The 18,335-nt window shown below is 49.1% G+C and overlaps 1 protein-coding gene across 1 annotated transcript in view; it reads right to left on the bottom strand.

Annotated features, from left to right (window-relative positions):
• The window catches only part of DAPK1 (death associated protein kinase 1), a 157,293-nt gene that overhangs the window by 66,023 nt on the left and 72,935 nt on the right, over positions 1 to 18,335 (bottom strand). The window contains exon 3 of the mRNA XM_081103646.1: positions 7,247 to 7,468. Coding sequence (XP_080959772.1) covers positions 7,247 to 7,468 — 222 coding nt within the window. The remainder of the gene's footprint in view (positions 1 to 7,246; positions 7,469 to 18,335) is intronic.

The raw sequence follows: 18,335 nt of genomic DNA, 5'->3' as shown, positions 1-18,335 counted from the left end.
GCAGGCTGGGAACACCCTCTCTGCTCCAAGGTGGTCTTTTTTATTTAACTCACTCCTCCTGTTCCCGGGAAAGGCGACAGCTTAGAAAAGATGGACAATGGGCCTTGTAGGCTACGTCCCATACAGGCTCAGCAGAATTTAAGGACTCAAACAAAAAAAGTTCCCTCCCCAAGAAGCTACTGTCTGAGAATTAGGGTCCCCACCCTTATATCGGGAGAGGAAGGGCTCAGCCTTCTGAAACCAGGAATAAATGAGATAATGCAAGGGAGGGGCCCCACCGTGCTGACCCGAAGAATCAAATGAAGTGCAGCTCCCCTTTCTACTCCTGGGATCTGGGTGTGCAGAGGTAGCTGAGTGGGGCAGGCAGCCTGTGACTGGGACAGCCTCCCCCACACAGAGAGGAAAGAGGGGCCAGCAAGGAGAGGGCACAGAACAAGAGGGGAAGTCAGAATGTCCGAAGGGTCAGTTGGAGCCACAATTCCACAGAGTTCCTCCTAGGACAGCCTCTCAAGTCAATGGTTAGGGGGGTGGTTGGCCAAGACAGGAAGAGTAATACGATCCATGACATGGCTGTGAATTTCCAAGAGGAAGTGTGAGCAGGTCTCAGGGATTTCGAGTCATAGGTAGAGTCTGCGGCGTCCAGACGAGGGTCTAAGAATACCGTGACTGAGCTGTGGAAGTCCCTCAGGCTGGCTGGCAGGCGGTAATGTTACCCAGTTTACCAAACCTTAACGATCATAGAGCTTTCTTGGAAATAAGCAAAAATACCTTCTATTTATAACCTATGGATACAGCAGAGAACATCAAGCTAGATATTAAGTTATGACTACATAATAAAAACTACAGATCCATGAGCTCAGATACCACATGTAGTCTGCTTTCAGGATTTGCATTGTCCCGATTTTTCTAAGACCAAAAATGCCCATTCAATAAACACGAAGGAAACACTTTACAACTGAACTGGCAAGAAGTTCAGAGTGTGGGGGAAGACGCCGTACGTACAGGGCTTTGTTTCGCGAGAGAATGCCTGGATGGAAATTCACCTACTTTATGTGATTTAATTCTGTTGTGAAAGGTTGAGACTGCTGCCAAATGTGCTTTCAGATCTCTGTTCTTGCCTAACCGCAGACATCTGAGGAGCCAGATGCCAAAAGTGTAACTCAGAACAGTTCTTGAAATTACCTTTGTGAATAAAAACAAAAGTTCAAAAAGTCAAAAGAGCTGGCTCGAGGTCAGGGAAGAGAGAACAAATGTAGCAGCAAAAAACCCCAACCATTTAAGACATCTGAGCGCGCTATTGTGCCTTGTGAGGACTAGGAGAGGCAGAGAGAAGGGTGGAGATGGGGGTAGAAAGGCTTCAGGCATTGGAATCACCTCATTTACTAGGATCATGTAGGTCCCTGTGACTGTCTTCAGCTTAGTACAGCTCTGTCACTTTTAAACCATCGCTTCAATCCTTGTATTTACTTCCCGAAAGGTTCTTGCAATTCTGGACTTGCTGACGGTGCAGCATGAACTCATCTGCATACATCCACTGTGCTGATAGAGAATGAGAAACATTCACATTCATAGCCCTACTAGTTTGCATCTCGGTTTGGGTAGGAGAGAGTGAGCCAACTTAATGATCGTGCATAAAGTGGTGTAATATTGCACAAATGTTTCGATACAACTCGGCAGCTGTTTGCCATGAGCAAACCAAATTCCACAAATTATTAACTCAGCCAAAGTCAAAAAGAGAGCTAAAAAGGGGAGTTGTTCCCGAGGCGTAGAGTTTCAGCTCTGCGAGTTGAAGAAGTTCTGGAGGTCTGCTGCACAACAAGGTGCCTACACCTGACACTACTGCCTGTGCCTTAAAGATGGGTAAGATGGTCAATTTTATGTGGTGCTTTTTTTAAAATTTAAGTTAAAAAAAATAACAGAATGCATTTTTCATTCCATGCCCTTGGCTACAACCACAGCATACGTCACCAATTAAATTGAGTTTCCTGAAGAGAGAGAGAGAGAGAGAGAGAGAGAGAGAGAGAGAGAGAGAGGAGAGAGAGAACACAATAGCACATGCAAGGTAGCTAAAAAGGGTTAAGAATCGCCTTTAAATTCCAAGCAGAACAAAGCAGGGGAAAATTTAGAGGTGGAGACCTAAAACTGGCTTGATTTCTTTGAAACAATGCACTATGCCAATACTTAGGTGACCATTCTAGGATTTTTACTTTCAGTGTTAACAGGGTGGCCTTTCAGATGGGTGATTCAAAGCTATGGCGGCCATCCTGGAGCAGGCTGAGATGGGGTGATGCCCACTCCTGCCTCAGGTCAGACCCAGACGCACCCGCCCCTCTGCAGTGCTCCTCTGCCCGGGCCTGCAGGGAGCACGAATCACACTCCACATCATTTCTCAGTTGCCTGACGTGACTACCGTGATTCCGCGCTTTATTTTTAACTAGCTTACAGAGTTTTCGATTTAACTAGTGCTTCTGCATTAGTTTGTGAGGGCTGCTGTAACACAGTACTCCACACGGGGTGGCTTAAAACCACAGGAATTTATTGTCTCATAGCCCTAGAGGCCAGAAGCCCAAAATCAAAGGGTGGCAGTCTTAGTTCCTCCTAAGAGCTCGGAGGAAGTACCACTCCAATCCTCCATCTCCGAACGGCACTCTCCCTTTGTTTCTGTCTTCACACGGCCTTCTTCTTACAAGGACAGCAGTCATATGGGATTAGGGGCCCACCTTACTCCAGTGTGACCCATCTTGAAAAGGAAAATGGGGGGCGGGAAGGGGCGGGGGCTTGCAACCTAGTTCAGTATCTGGTTAAAACTGTAGTCTTACTTCCCCACTCTGACTTGGGCGGAGCTACAGAGCCTAACCCCAGGGCCCTGCCACAGCTGACTTGGGGGGACCCTCAGGGGCCGCCACAGGAGGAGATATATAGGTCAGAGTCTCCCCAGGAGTTCAGTTGAGGCTTCGGATCAGAATTCTCCTGGACCAGCAGATTTGCGAAATAAAGGTTAAACTTTCCTCCCTCAGAGTGCTGGCTGATCGTTCTCCCATGCATTCTGCCACAACATCTTAACAAATTACATATACAATGACCCTATTTCCAAATAAGGCCACATTTTTTGAGGTAAAGGGGATTAGAACTTCAGAACTTCAACGTAGCTGTGTGTGTGTGTGTGTGTGTGTGTGTAAGACGAACATCAGCTGGAAATTTGTTTAAAATGCAAATTCTTGGGCTCCACCCTAGACCCACTGAATCAGAAACTCTGGACATGCAGGTGATCAATAGCATATATTTTAACAAGCCTTTCAAAGTGATTCTGGTGCATGCTAAAGTTTGAGGACCATGACTTCACATCGTGCTGTACATTTAGAAAATCATTCCGGCATGTTAACGGCATGTTAAGTGCATATTTTGCCCTTCCCACAGAATTGCTAGCCCTTTGGGGCTGTCTCTGACTGTGTTTATCCCATCTTGCTTCTTCCACAGACTTTAAAACTACTTTCAGGCTTACACATATTTTAAAGGGCAGATCCTGGACTAGATTTGACAACTGCGCCTGTAACCCAGACAACAAATAGTTAGAAAAAAGAAAAGATACCATTTCCGTACCTCACCCAAGACACTGGTAGCAAGTTCATGAAAAGGTGAGCGGAGCGGTGGTCTGGGGTCTCTTTACCTCAGAGGCGAGAATGGGTCTGGGGCTCAGAGGGGGGAACTCCCACATCACAGTGGAGATGGGCCCAAGTTTTCAACGAGGCAACAAGCTTCATTAGTCAGCCCCAGAAAGCTACCCTTGCCACGGCGCCCATCCCAAAGCAATACATCAGAGAAATACAGCTACTCAGAGATCACTGAGCCAGAAGGGAGAGATACACGGCCACTCTAACATCACAGGGCTATCTTCCGACAAATTCTCAAACTTTATTCTCTCCTTAACCATCACTGTACCTCAGCATTCCTTAGAAAGAAAGGAGATGGAATATGTCACCGATGACTAAATCTTCCTTTAAAGCTGTTAGAATTTAGAACTGTGGGGTTCTATGGAATGTAACATCACAGGTGATGTGATAATAAATTCCTAATTGGCCAGGTCCTTGTGGGTAGTCATGCCCCAGGCATATACTAGTAACTTCTTTAGTAAAAGGTTTATCTTTGCCTTAAGCAAGCCCTGTCCATTGTTTTTATGCATCTAGGTTAATACACCTTTGAGATAAGCATAACCACCCTCAAGAGAGCACAGAATCTTCCTGTGGGTTAGGGACTGTGTCCTAAGGCCCCTCCAGCCCTTTCCCATAGTTGCTCTTGGTGAGTTGGCGCAACTTTTATTCAAGGTCACCACACAATGAACTATGCAATGTTGTGAGCCACTATGTACCCACCAGAACGGTTACAATGAAAAACAGATTCTGATCACATTGAGTGCGGGTGCAGCAACGGAAACTCTCATCCTTTACTGGAGGGCCTGACAATGGTGCAGCCACTTTAGAAAGCAGTTTGGCCGTGTCTTTTAAAGTTATACCCACACTTACCACGTGACCCAGCAATCCCACTCATAGGTGTTTACCTCCAGGCAATGAAAACTTAGGTTCACACACACGTCTGTATGTGAATGTTGAGAGCAGCTCTATTAATGATTGCCGAACACTAGAAACAACACAAACGTCCTTCAGGGGGTGAGTGGATAAACATCATGCAGTGGAATACTACTCAGTGAGGAACTCGTGCGCAAACCTCAAAAGCATTCTGCTGAGTGAAAGAGCCGGTCTCAAAAGACTATCTATTTAATGAAAGTGTAATATGCTAATTAGACTGGACGTCCTTCCTGACAAAGCTGGAGCCCCGAGGGAAGCCTGGGTCCCGGGTGCCAGAGCCTGTGCCGGCAACCGGGGGGAAGGAAGACTTACTCTTGAACGAATTTCGTGCGTCGGGCCTCTAGTATACTATATAAATAGACTTACATGACATTTTCCAAAAGACAAATGGATGGAGAACAGCTCACTGATTGCCTGGGGGTGGGGATGGAGGTGGAGGGTGGGTGTGACCACAAAGGGATTAGTAGAAGGAAGTTAGGGGGTGATGGGACTGTTCTGAATCCTGATTTGGGTGGTGGTTACAGGAATCCACATGTTAAGTTCCATGGATTTGTACCACCCTCCTCCAATATCAGGTTTACTGTATGATAATTTACAATGTCACCCAATTTACACTCAGGATAAATGCGCCCAATACAAAATGTCTCTGAAATGGGGCCAGTCAACAGAGGCTGAATCCATACCGAACACCCGCAGATGGCATGAGGAGGGCAGGAACTCACAGGCCTCCTGGGTGCAGTTTGGTATGTCAAGAGGGTAAGTGACACTCAGTCACTGGGCACAACCTGGTAATTCTCTGAAAAGGCAAAAGAGCTGTGATCTGTAACGTTTCCTTCCCGGGAACTTTGTACCCATGGTCTCTTACAACCGCTGTAAGGGAGGAAAGTTAGGCTTAGCGATGGTAAAGGATTTACCCTGATGTTGCTATCGGTTCTGTCTGGTTCCCCAGCGGCCACAGAAAGCCACAGCGTGGATTAAACTGTGACTCCTCTCTTTTCAATGCTATACCTTGAACGGGCCCCTTAATCCTTGGTGCTCTTCAAGTCCTGCTCTGCCTTTAAAGCAGTGATTGGGGAAGGGAGACTATTTTGCCCTCAAGGGGCATAGGGCAATGCCTGGAGACGTTTTGGCTGTCACAGCAGGAGAGGGCAATGCTACCAGCATCTGGTAGGTAGGAACCAGAGATGCTGCTAAGCATCCTACAGTGTACAGCATGGCCCCCTGAAAAAGTAATTACCCAGCCCCAAATGTCACCAGTGCAGAGGCTCAAACCTCTTGGTTTAAAGGAATGAAGAGAGGAAATATGTATGAGCCAGACACTGTGCTGGGCATTTTTAAATGCGTATCTCAAGACCCCCCTTTTTTTTTTAAATATATTTTATTGATTTTTTACATAGAGGAAGGGAGAGAGATAGAAAGTTAGAAACATCAATGAGAGAGAAACATCGATCAGCTGCCTCCTGCACATCTCCCACTGGGGATGTGCCCGCAACCCAGGTACATGCCCCTGACCGGAATCGAACCTGGGACCTTTCAGTCCGCAAGCCGACACTCTATCCACTGAGCCAAACCGGTTTCCGCTCAAGACCCTTTTGAGGTAAGTATTATTAACCCCAGTTTACAGTTAAGAAGGTGGTGGCTCAGACCCACAGAGCAATGTGGCCAAACCCCCGTGATGAGACAAGAAGCTGTGGCTGTCCCAGGCTGCTGTGATGACAAAGCCCAGCGTTCCCGCAGTGTGGTGCTCGGGGGTGGGCTGGACCCTCCGTTACCCTCCTCACTTCCATCTCCTCTGGTCTCTTCCTGGCAGCCCTAAGGGATCTGCAGACAAGGGGAGCTGCGGGCTGGCAGGAGGGAATGTGCACTCTAGAGGCTCCCAGGAAATGAGGGGGCCCGTCAGCACTCAGAACTCCAGGTCTGGTTGTCACCAGTGTCCCTTTGCATCACCCATTCCTCCGCCCTAAGCGCACTCAAGTCTCTCCTCTCTCCGAGGAGCCCAGAGACATTCCCAGCCAGTGCTCCGGGACAGTGTCCTCTCCCCTCCCCCGCCTGTGCTGCGGGGACTGGGCACTCAGATAGCAGCCAGGGACGGGCGCCAGTCCCAGAGCAGCGCACTACGATCCACATCCCGTGGGCAGGGTGGGCCTCAGACACCAAGCAAACTGCTTTAAAAACAAGTTTCGTAATCACCTCTGAGTGATTCTGGTTCCATTTTACCCTTTCATATAATGAGTGCTGCCAGTTCCAGCAGCTGAAAATGGGTGTGTGTGTAAGACAGAGGGAGGAGGGAGACAGAGTAGAAGAAAGGGGGAAAGAGAATGAAGAAAGAAGCAGAGAAGGACATAGTATACTTAAAAGCTGAACATAAGACTCAGAAAACAGGTAACCTCATAATTAGCAAAGAACCCTACGATTGGGGAACACTCGCGAATCAGGCGGGAAAACGTGAATGGTCTTCAGAATTACTCCAGGTAACTGCAGCTAGGCCTCGGGGCAGGCAACACACCCTAGGAACTTCTCGGACGTGGCAAAGCAGAGTCCATTCTTGAGCAGGCTGGGCACGGCCCACCTTCAGGCCTGCGCCCCGCCTCCCAGCCCGCCCCAGCCCGCCCCAGCCCGCCCCAGCCCGCCCCAGCCCGCCCCAGCCCGCAGAGGGCACTCACAGCTCCAGAATCAGGACGACGTCCGTCTTGTTCTCGTACACCTCGTGCAGGGTGATCACGTTGGGGTGCTGTATCTCCTTCAGGATGCCGACCTCGCGCTCGATGTCCTCGCGGCTCACGCCCCGCCGGCTGGACTTCGTCCTCCTTTTCTTGATGAACTTGGCGGCATACTGCAGACCCGTGCTCTTCTCGCGGCATTTCTTCACCACGGCAAACTGCCCGCTGAAGAGAGGGGCGGAAGAAGGACACGGGTCATTCACACATTCTTTTTGTTCATTAAAATACAAGATTTGAGCAAGGGTGTGCCAAGGGTGTGCCAAGGGTGTATGTGTGGCGGGGTGGGGGGGGGGGGGGGTGGGGGGGGGAGCGATGGAGTTGTGAGTAGAAAAGTCCAAATTGTGAGCAATTAACGCAGTAAGTAGGGCTAGTCCTTATTCTATTTCAGTTTTATGAAGCCAGTTTCTCTGTGAACGAGGGATAGAAGTTATTTTCCTGAATTATGCTTTGTTGAATCGGTAATGATGCCTCCACTTCTGTGCTGGCCTCCTCCCCTCCCATTTCGGATTCAGGGACCACAGGAAGGAGCTCCTGGATCAGACCTCACTCCCAACAAGCTCTTTTCCTTGTGTGTGTAGGAAGAGATGGAGACCAGGGAATTGGTAGGAAAATATATAGAGCTCTGACTCTGATGACATATTTCTAGCACCAACAGTTATCAACTGAAACACCCAGAACAAAAATAAGCTATATGTTTTTTTCACACTTTGGGAATTGATAAGCCCTATGGACTAGACATCTGTTGGCTGCTTCTCCAGCATCACCACCCTCCTCTTCCTTTTCCAATACCTTTATCTAGGGATTGTTGTGGTTCTGGGAAGCTGCCTCCATCCACAACTACAGATACAGATCATGTGACCTGAGCTTGGCCAATCAGTGCACAATGTTCTCCTGGCTCCAGTGATAGGCCCAGGACCTAAGTAAAGACCTTCCAGAGAATGTTTAGACAGGGACTTTTTCTGAGACTTTCTGATCCCTCAAAGCTGCTGGCAGACACCTCGGAACCATATGAGGAGTCACTCTTGGTTTAAAGCTAATCACATTGCAGAGACAGAGCCAGTAGAAGCAACAAGACTAGGTGTGTGGTAACACCAGGAGTGGCTAGATCAACCCTAGCCTGAAGCCATCTGCCTTTGGAAATTTCAGCAACATAGGCCAATAAATTCTCTTTACTGCTAAAGCCAGTGATTTGTGTTTTCCATTTCTTACAGAGGAAAGCATCCTATCCATCCAGTGCCACAGCAAATAACGAGAGCCTCCTATGCATATATAAAGGAATATCTATATATATAAAAGCCTAAGTGACCATTACGACCGGTCGCTATGATGCACGCTGACCATTAGGGGGCAGATGCTCAATGCAGGAGCTGCCCCCTGGTGATCAGTGAGCTCCCATAGCCAACCTCCTGCGGTCCCTTCCCCCTGCCGGCTGGCCCCTATGCACGAATTTGTGCACTGGGCCGCTAGTTATAAAATAACTTGACACACAATAAAAGGTGAAGACATAAGTGGGTGCGATCTTGAGAGGTAAGTAGGCTACCCTGAATGTAGGTGAAACAACAGAAAGATGCTTCCTGTAACGACCCTCACTTCTTCCCTAGCACCCAAGGCAGGGTCGGTCTCCCATCACAGGACCTGTACATTGCTTGGCACCAGCTGGAGAACTGCTATGCAGAGCATGATCACAGTTATTTTCAGCTAGTTTCCTTCCCCTCACATGAAGACAAAAAGGGGAGAGAAAATCAAATAACTGGTAATATTTTGATGCTAAAGAATGGATACTTAAAAATGTTATTCATTTCCTTGAGCAGCAGGAGGCCAGAGAAGAAAAAACACATAGTGAAGGATTATTTTTATGGCAGTATCAAATTTTTTGCATGACAGGTTATTAATGCCCTCTCTCCCCCTGCAGCAGGAGAGCAGAGAAGTTGAAGAATAAATCACACCTAGCGCCGACTGTCTATAAACTCCCAACCTTAAAGAGCCAGGGGAATCTGTTACGACTTTATTACAACCATTTTCTAATTTCTCTGGGGAGTGAAGGACAGGGCTTTCTGTCTATTGAGGGAAAAGGGGTGGGCTGCAGAGATGGGGTTTATGGAGAAAAGCAGGAACTCAGCCCCACTCCTCACAGAAACGGTATCATGTCCCCACAGAGGGCTCTCAAGGGACCCCAGGGCAAGAGGAGGCAGGGTGTACTTCCCAGGGCAGCACCTCCAAACCACAAACATCTGTGCTTGGGGGCGGGGTGGGGGTGGGGGTGGTGGTGGTGGTGGTGGTGGGGGTGGTCGTGGGGGTGGGGGTGCAGGTGGTGGTGGTGGTGGTGAGTTGTAATGCCGCCCACAGGCTACAGGCACCTACAGGCACTGAGACTTGTCTCAGGGGCTGTAATGACTTGAGGCAGCCTGTGGTTTGAATCACCTTGCTTTAAAAAAACAAAACTAACATGCCAAACAAAAAAAAAATCTGCAGGCAAACCACAAATAATTTAAATACAAGCCTAAATTTAAAGACTATCTGAGTATGTTTTCATCGCCAAATGATCCGTTGTTGACTGTTTCCCCCCTTTAACTCTATGAGATTCACACCATCCTCATTTCTTCGGTCAATGAGAAAGCCAGGCTTCAGAGAGATGTTTTAAAAATTTCTCTAAATCATTCAGCAAGTAAGTTTGCAAAATTCAGAAATGACTCCACATGCAAGTGTATTTGCTCCAAAGCTCTATTCATTGAGCCAGGCTGCTATGCTAGGCTTGGGTCCATTTTGTTTGAGATATAAGCCACCCCCCTCTGAGTAGCAGGACCACATTCTAGGAAAGAGCCTTCTGGGGGGAAGGCTAGGAGAAGAGGCTTGTGGTTAAAACGCTTGGGCAATGTAGCCTTCTCGCCACCAAAAATTCATCAAGTGCTTGAATGAACGAAGCCATGGCTTGAATATCCTTGTCGGTGCTCTGCAAGGAAGGGTAAACCACATTTGCGTGTGTGCTTAGGAAGCACGACATGAACAATTAGAAAGAACCACAGGAGAGTCTCAAGGTCAGATGGCAAGCAATTGGTGAAGCATCTGTGCTTTTGGAGGTCTTATGTATTTCATAGTGCATTAAAAATGAACCTGTCGGCCCTAGCTGATTTGGCTCAGTGGATAGAGCATCAGCCTGTGGATAGAAGGGTCCCAGGTTCGATTTCAGGCAAGGGTTGCGGGCTCGATCCCTGGTGGGGGGTGTGAAGGAGGCAGCCGATCAATGATTCTCTCTCATCATTGATGTTTCTCTCTCTCTCTCTCCCTCTCCCTTCCTCTCTGAAATCAATAAAATATATTTTTAAAACAACAACAACAAACACTGGTTGAACTCTGTTTTATCCCTTCAGGTTTTATTTTCCAATTCATTTCTTTGTGGGAGTTTTGCTCTCACTTTGGGAAAGATGGGGTGGACAAGCAAAGTCAAAGATGTTGCTTTCAGAATGCAGGAAGAGCAAGTTGTTTGGGAGCAACTATTTTTTCTGCCTGTGGGCTGGTGCCTAACCTGGGCTCTCACATTTTCACTGCGGACTTTGATCCAGACACCACATTAGAACAAGCTCCCACCCAGTAAGTGCAGATTGAAAAAAACCATACTAAAACAGCTTATAATTTTTGGGAGAATTTAAAGCATGCATCTACCCAGTACATAAGACAGTTAAAAATTATTTATGGGAACTCTGTGTTATTGCGAATTCCCTACATTAATGCTAGAAACAGATCTGGCTTAAATCAAAACAGCTGAAAAGTTTCAACTCTACCCTCCTTCCAAGTCTTTGCAATAAGGTTTCTAATTAACACAAAATAACTTTTACTTTTGAATTCACATATCAACCCCCTGGCACAATTATAGTGCTGGCTTATGAGCCAACTATTTTTCCTGAAGAGCTGTGTTGACAGAGTGGCAGCAGCTTGGATCCCGGTAGAAAACTGGACTTACAGGTCTTAAATAAGAGGAGAGGGGACAGAAATGATTTTTCAAGGATGAGTTAACATTGGGTAATAATTCACATTTATGGCAGCGGAAAGACCCTGAAGAGTTTATAGACTAATGGGAGAGACAGCATGTAACACCAGAATGTTGGAAGGGCCATAAAAAAGACGTAGGGAGGTCAGGAGACCCAGGCTGTGTCTTGAAGGCGGGATGTGACCTGGGGGACGAAGGTGTGTGTGGAGGGATGAGTTCTGAGAGGAGGCATGGGTGAGCCAGGGCAGGGAGCACAGAAGAGCCTGCCTAGCATTTCTGAGAGAAGAGGGAGTGGTGGGGGCAGATGAAGAGCAGCTCCACAAACAGGGCCCCGCCCAGAACGAAGCAAGGCCAGCCCCAACTCTGTCAGTAACGTGGGAAAGCGGGGACTTCTGAGCCTCAGTTTCCCCCTTCATGCAAGGGTGATGACAGCATGGAGTGAGGCCCTGCATGTGAGTGTACACTGGGTTCTCTAAGCACATCAGGTCCTTATAAAGGATGAAAATTAACAAGCGTAGCAAGCGGTCTCTGCTTCCTGCTTCTCAAAGAAGCACAAAGGGTCGTATTTCAGAGGCTGAAAAGCAGCACCAATTTCTTCTTGGCCTTTCTACCCAACAACTTGGAAATCTATGTGTTAAGTCTCTAGCTCCACCCCCTCCTCCTTCCCCCCACCCCCACCCCCCAATCAGGAATAAAAAAGCTATTTTCATTTTAGATGGAGGCCTATTCGATTTCTCCCCTTGGGTCCCCAAAGGACCTGGTGACTTTGGCTGCTGAAGTGATCGCAGGCGGGGAGGTGAGTCTGACAGCAGTTTGCAAAGATGGCCTTGGCCGTATCTTTCATCTCCCATGCTCCCCTGCAGGATGACCTCAGCCTGCTCCCCTGGAACCTGAGCCTTGCTTGACCAATAGAGAATGTGGCAGAAGCGCTGGGGGTTCTGTCTGGAGTTCTCAGAACACACATTCTTGGGAGCTCCCTCTTGGAGCCCCGCCACCGTGCTGGGAGAAGTCTAAGCTATGTGGAGAGGCCGCATGGACATGCTTCCGTCAACAGCTCCTGCTGAGCTGCAAGCAGCTTTAAAAGCCCCACCAGGCGACTGACCATCACGGATGTCTGGCCTAGCAAGTCTTCAGATGGCCCCGGTCCCAGCCAGCATCTTCGTGCAACCACACGGGACACCCTAGGTGAGAACACCCAGGCAGCCACAGAGCATGAGAGATGTTTGAAGCTACCAGGTTTGGGGGTGGTGTGTTACACAGCAATGGACAGGAGGAACAGCCACTGAAATATTTGGGGTGGTGGGTTTAACGGAGGACCCAGGAAGTGGTGTGGAGGAAGGCTTCCCTGCAGAGGGTGGGCGGCCAGTAGCTGACCAATGCCACCGGCCGACCTAAGGGAAGAGCGTGGAAAGGAGTGGGAGCGCCCTGACCATCTTGAACACAGGTTCCCCCCAGGCTCACAAGCGAGCCCTCTCGTTACATCAGCGTGTGAGGGCTCACCTTTCAGGTTCTTCACTTCTCATCTTGGCAGCAGTCCCCCATCTTTCAAAAGTGCTGCATCCGCTGGGAGGGACCTCTGTGCCAAGACCAAAACCATCACCACCAAACCCCAAAGACTCACTGAAATGTCTTAACAGAATTCTGGCTGAGCTGTGCTCATCTCCAGTTTACCTTTCACCTCCCCCCTGGCTCCCCTCCCCGACCAGGGAAACACATAAACCAACCCGTCCAACAGGACCCAGCACGCATACCGCTACCTAATCTGTATTCTGACTGCTCCGAATGCCAGTCACAGTCCCACAGTGACACCACCTTAGGGGACCCAGGTGAAGACCAAGTGCTTCGTCCTGGTTCATGGAAACCTCCCCTTCCATCCTAACCCACCAATGAAGAAGGCTGACCCCCTCGGGGAACTGGGAGCTCAGTTCCCTCGGAGTGTCCCCCGGTGCAGCCCACATTAGGAACTGCTCTCTTCCTGGCCTCTGAGAAGCTATGCGTGACAGGAAGGCGAACCGCTTTTGACAAAAATGCCAAAGTTGTGATTTATTATTATTATTATTATTATTATTATTATTATATTTTTAAACACTCCAACAATTATTTGAATGGCTACCAGGGCTCAGTCAAGGTGGCAAGGTCTAGAGAACCCAAGGAGGAAAGCAGCAGGTTGCCAGGGCGCCCACAGGGAGAGGCAGAGTTTGCGGAGGGATAAACAGCAGCAGGTCACCCTGGGAACCGGGCAACACATGCGACTCAGGAGTGAGATGCTGGATGGAAGCGCTGCCCAAGGGCGGGCAGGGAGGCTTGAGGAACACACCTGGTGGAGGAGGGCCAGCCCCAGAGGCGCACACCTTGGGGACAGCACCCTCCCCGGAGGTCAGGACCACACACAGAAGGCTGCCGAGCCGAGCAGGGCAAAACCCGGGGCCCAAGGCAAGAGCGTACGAGGGTCTGAATTTCTGCACAAGTGCTGCAGCCAGGGGGTCAAAGAACCAAAGACACAGAGGACTGGGTGGCTGGAGCAGCCTCATGACAATGAAGGGCTTAGCAAAGCAGAGCCGGTGAGGACTCAGAAATAAGAAATCAGGACAGCAGTGAGCACCTTTGTTCAGTCCACCTGTCTCGATGAGACCGTAGCAGGGGCCGTCTGAGACCCATCTGGAGGGGCACGTCCGTTAAAGACATGCTACTGAGAGAAAGGGGTTTCACGGCCAAGAAGTTTGGAGGAAACAGGGTAAACGGAGTCACAACAGGCCTCTGTATGCAGGACTCAGCAGACCCTGCTCTCTCCAAGATGGGGTAGAGCATTCAGTGTTTCAAGGGGTTTGGGACTATTCTCCCCATTTTTTTTTTTTTTTTTTTGGCACGGGGCATTTTGAAACCCAGTTTTCTTAGGAAAGTTCGCTTTGGTCCTCTCTCCCATTAAATGGCTGGCCTCTGAGAGCTGGGACTCTCGACGCACTGATTCCTTTCCATTCTCAGCACAGAGCTGTGTTTGGAGGTTATTCCTAATGCAGGACACCAGTCACAGTATGCTCCCTCAGGCCTGGGTGGGCTGAGCTCAGGGCTGGGGGTGCAGGTGCCCACGGGGTGCAGACCCTTTTCGGATGGTGGCCCGTTAGAAGGGTGGGGACAACTAAGTCAGGCCTTGGGTGGGGGGGGAGGCCACCCCTGGCCTCTGCCTTCTGCCTCCTGGTCGAGGGCTGAGTCGAGGAGACAGGAAAATGCTCGATGGTCGCAGTCCTGCCAGAAGCCTGGTACCATTGAGCCCAGCAGGGCATTCTGACGTTTTTTCTTCCAGAATCAAGTGTATTTGGTTATTTAAAGAAGCAGTGAGAGCAGGCAGAGCAGGTGTGGAGAGCGGGAGCTCCGAGGCAGAGCAGTGGTACTTGCTGGTGGATCTACAGGTGTTGCTGAGCCCTCGCTGCCACCTTGGACCATGCGACCCGCCCTGGAGAAGAGTGAGGAGGTGATGGGCAGGGGCCTGACCCTGTGGAGCCCTGAGCAAGGCGCGACTGGCCTCCCAGGCCCCTGACTGACACAAGCCCGGCGATAACGCTGCCATCGTGTTCTGGGTGCAGCTCCTTTGGTTTCTGTCACTCGCTGCCATGCCTAATCCTGCCCGATTCAGATGTGGTCTGTGACTTTGGGACTTTACAACCGGCAGGAATTCATTAGACCTTGCCTTATCAGAGCAGCGAATGCTACATGAAGGGGGTGTGCACAGAAAGGGGGGGGGGGTCCCGCTCTAGAAGAGGCCTGAGACAACCTAACTCGGGGCCAGGGCCAGAGCACAGGCTAGGTTTGGTGCTTGATAGCTGTTTGCTTTTTAAAAAAATATATTTTATTTATTTATTTATTTATTTATTTTTTACAGAGAGGAAGGGAGAGGGATAGAGAGTTAGAAACATCGATGAGAGAGAAACATAGATCAGCTGCCTCCTGCACACCTTCTACTGGGGATGTGCCCACAACCAAGGTACATGCCCTTGACCGGAATCGAACCTGGGACCCTTTAGTCCGCAGGCCGATGCTCTATCCACTGAGCCAAACCAGTCAGGGTTGTTTGCTTTTTTTTTTTTTAAGCTGAAGAGAAAGGAAAGATGAAAACAAGCCTTAGAAAAGTGTCATCTGATACCATCTACACGGGACCTCCAATGGACCAGACTATAAAACAAACAACAATACTCCAAATATTTTCTCCGAAATATACAAGCGCCCTGTCGGAATCAGGATGACCCCAGTGAGAATAAAATGACCTAATAGAGAAAGGGTGTCACACAGGGCTCAGCCCTCCCATTTAATCAGTGGTAACAACATCAGGTGACTGGAGATCGAGGCTTCCTTCCCCAAGTCCATGTTTGAACTGCAGGGGGGCCGTCCGGCTGCCCAGCTGTGTCTCAGGGGGCTCAGTCCGGTGCTTGATCATTCCGACTTCAGCGGGCTGTCCCTTGGGCCACTCCCATTATTTGATCATCCTGACTTTGTCATGTAATCCCCTTTCAGCTACTGGCTAAAGTTAACTGGGCCATAAGGCATGATCTGTATTCAACTCAGCAAGCTGCTCTCAGGGGAAAAATGTTGAAAAAGGGAGCAGGAGGTTCATGTAACTTCATGGCGAAAGAGAAGACAGACAAGGAGCTGAGGTGAAGTTCCTTATTCCATGGCCCCCAAAAAGAAAGATTCGTTCAAGAGGCTCCGATGGAAGCCAAAGGTAAAGAGAAAGGAACAGTGGGGCAGGCTGATGGGCGCAGGCTGGGACTGTGCAAATACTACGTTGAGTTGTACAGATGAGAGGGAGCTTATAGGATCTGTGGGCAATCCTCCCTGATACGTCCGTCCTCTGCCCAGTCCTGGAGCATGACAGGCCCTGCATACAGAGGTACTAGTATTTTCATGTCTTCCCTCTCAGCTTCGGTGGAAATGCTGTTTGCCTGTGTGTTTTCATGGGCAGGTATGGGACCCTCTGTCATGCTTTGTCATGGAAAGAATTAGCTCCAAAGAAGTCAGGTCTGTGTTGGTGAAGAGTTTGGACTTGAGTGACTTGAAAGAAATGCAAATGTGCTTGGCGCAGTGTGGCTTTTAGGGCAGCCCTATGACTGATGCTCATCGGAGATGCTGTACAAGGGCCTGCCTGGCTCTGGAGACTGAATCCAACAGGGGGTGTAGCAGCTTCTTCCGGGTTTTCCTTCCCTGTGGTTGCAAGAGTCGCAGGCCCGGGTCTCAGCGAAGGCAGCTAGTGGTTGTCTGGCTGTCTGCCCAGCCGAGAGGAATCCTTTTCACTGTGCTCTTGGCCAGCCCTTACCCATGATGTCTACAGATCTGTCACCTTGGCTAGGAACCAGGTGGGGACTCACCTCACAGAGGAAGTCTAAGGAGGGGAGAAAACAGTCAGAGGACCGAGGGGGGTCACTTCAGGCCAGGCCAGGCAAGGCTGGCAGGGAAATTCACTGCTGGAGTTACCTGAAGAGAGAGCCACGCAGATAAAACTGAAAGATGATAAGTGAGAGAGAAACCAGAGCTCCCGGGAAGTCTGAGTGTTCCCTCAGTGGAAGCAGAGCTCCCTGGAAGCCTGCCATGCGGGCTGACCTCACCCCTGTGATCAGACCGAGCAGACGTGAGGCTCCTGTCAGAGGCAGGGGAAGGCTGTAAATACCGCATCCAGGAGACCAAGTACATGGATGACGCCACTTCTCCCAGGAAATGAGACTTCTGAGGAACAGATGTCTCCAATCAGGTCATAGGTCAAACCCTCAAGAAGTGAGAAGTAATCTGCGTGTATGAGGTATGAAAGTGATACCTCTTGAAGTTGGGATTGCAAACCCAACGACCTTTTCATGGGGCATCGCTTCCTAAGAAAACGTGTAACCTGAATTCAGGGAGATTTGGAGTGATCGCGCACAGGGGGCTTCAGGAGCTTTGTCTGGTGGAAACATAACTTTCTGGCAGGCGAGGGAGGAAGGCGTCGAGGGTAGGAATGGGTGCTGGCCCCCATTCTGCTCGCAGGCTCCCACTTCCTCATGAATAGTTTTGGGGGCTGAGGGTCTCGACACCCCTCTCCACACTGATGACAACTTTGACTCTTAAAGTTTGAACTTTGAGCCACTTCATAGAGATCATCACCCAATATATTAGCTTTTGGAAAACTGTTTACATCACACCTGTATACAGGATTCTTTCTGAAAATTAACACCACTATTCAGTCCCAAGAGTCCAACATTGCACTCAGTAACATGTGAGAATTAATATGCTTGACTCAATCACCTTATGAGTCACCTTAATTTAAAAGTGGACTACCTATCTATTTAAATTGTTTCCACTGACCTTTCTGGACATGGAAAAGCAGTTATTCCAGGACTTAAAAATATCACACAAGATGTCTCATCATTTGCTTCAAGAACATCTTGGCCCAGGGCAGTCCATATGCATTTATTTCTCTCAAACATTCACTAGGCTCCAGCTCTGTGCTGGGCCCCAACTGGTCCCTGGGAGCTGCTCATCTGCCTTGGAAGCTTGTCAAGGGGACAATCAGTGTATTTGATCTCCTACATTCACTTTTTTTAAAAAATATATATTTTTATTGATTTTTTTTTTACAGAGAGGAAGGGAGAGGGATAGAGAGTTAGAAACATCGATGAGAGAGAAACATCGATCAGCTGCCTCCTGCACACCCCCTACTGGGGATGTGTCCGCAACCAAGGTACATGCCCTTGACCGGAATCGAACCTGGGACCCTTCAGTCCGCAGGCAGATGCTCTATCCACTGAACCAAACCGGTTAGGGCATCCTACATTCACTTTTAAAGCTAAGGTATATGACAGTCCTCATGTAGGCTATCTACGCTTCAGGGGAATTCTCCCAGTCTCCTTGGGGCCAAGTGCTTTGCATAAGCGGTTGCCTTAGACCATAACTTCAGGCAGGTAGGTAAATTCCCTAATTGGAGCACAACCTAAGTATTTCTTAAATAAAAATTTCTCATAGTCATTAAGCAATTTATAATGGGTCCTTGAAAGGCCAATGAAATGTGCAAGCTCTAAGAAGGTCAGA

The sequence above is a fragment of the Myotis nattereri genome (genome assembly GCF_964212035.1).
Source record: "Myotis nattereri genome assembly, chromosome: 12".
Classification (NCBI taxonomy): Eukaryota; Metazoa; Chordata; class Mammalia; order Chiroptera; family Vespertilionidae; genus Myotis; species Myotis nattereri.
The sequence above is the reverse complement of the archived record's forward strand: the minus strand, read 5'-3'. Positions and strand labels throughout refer to the sequence as shown.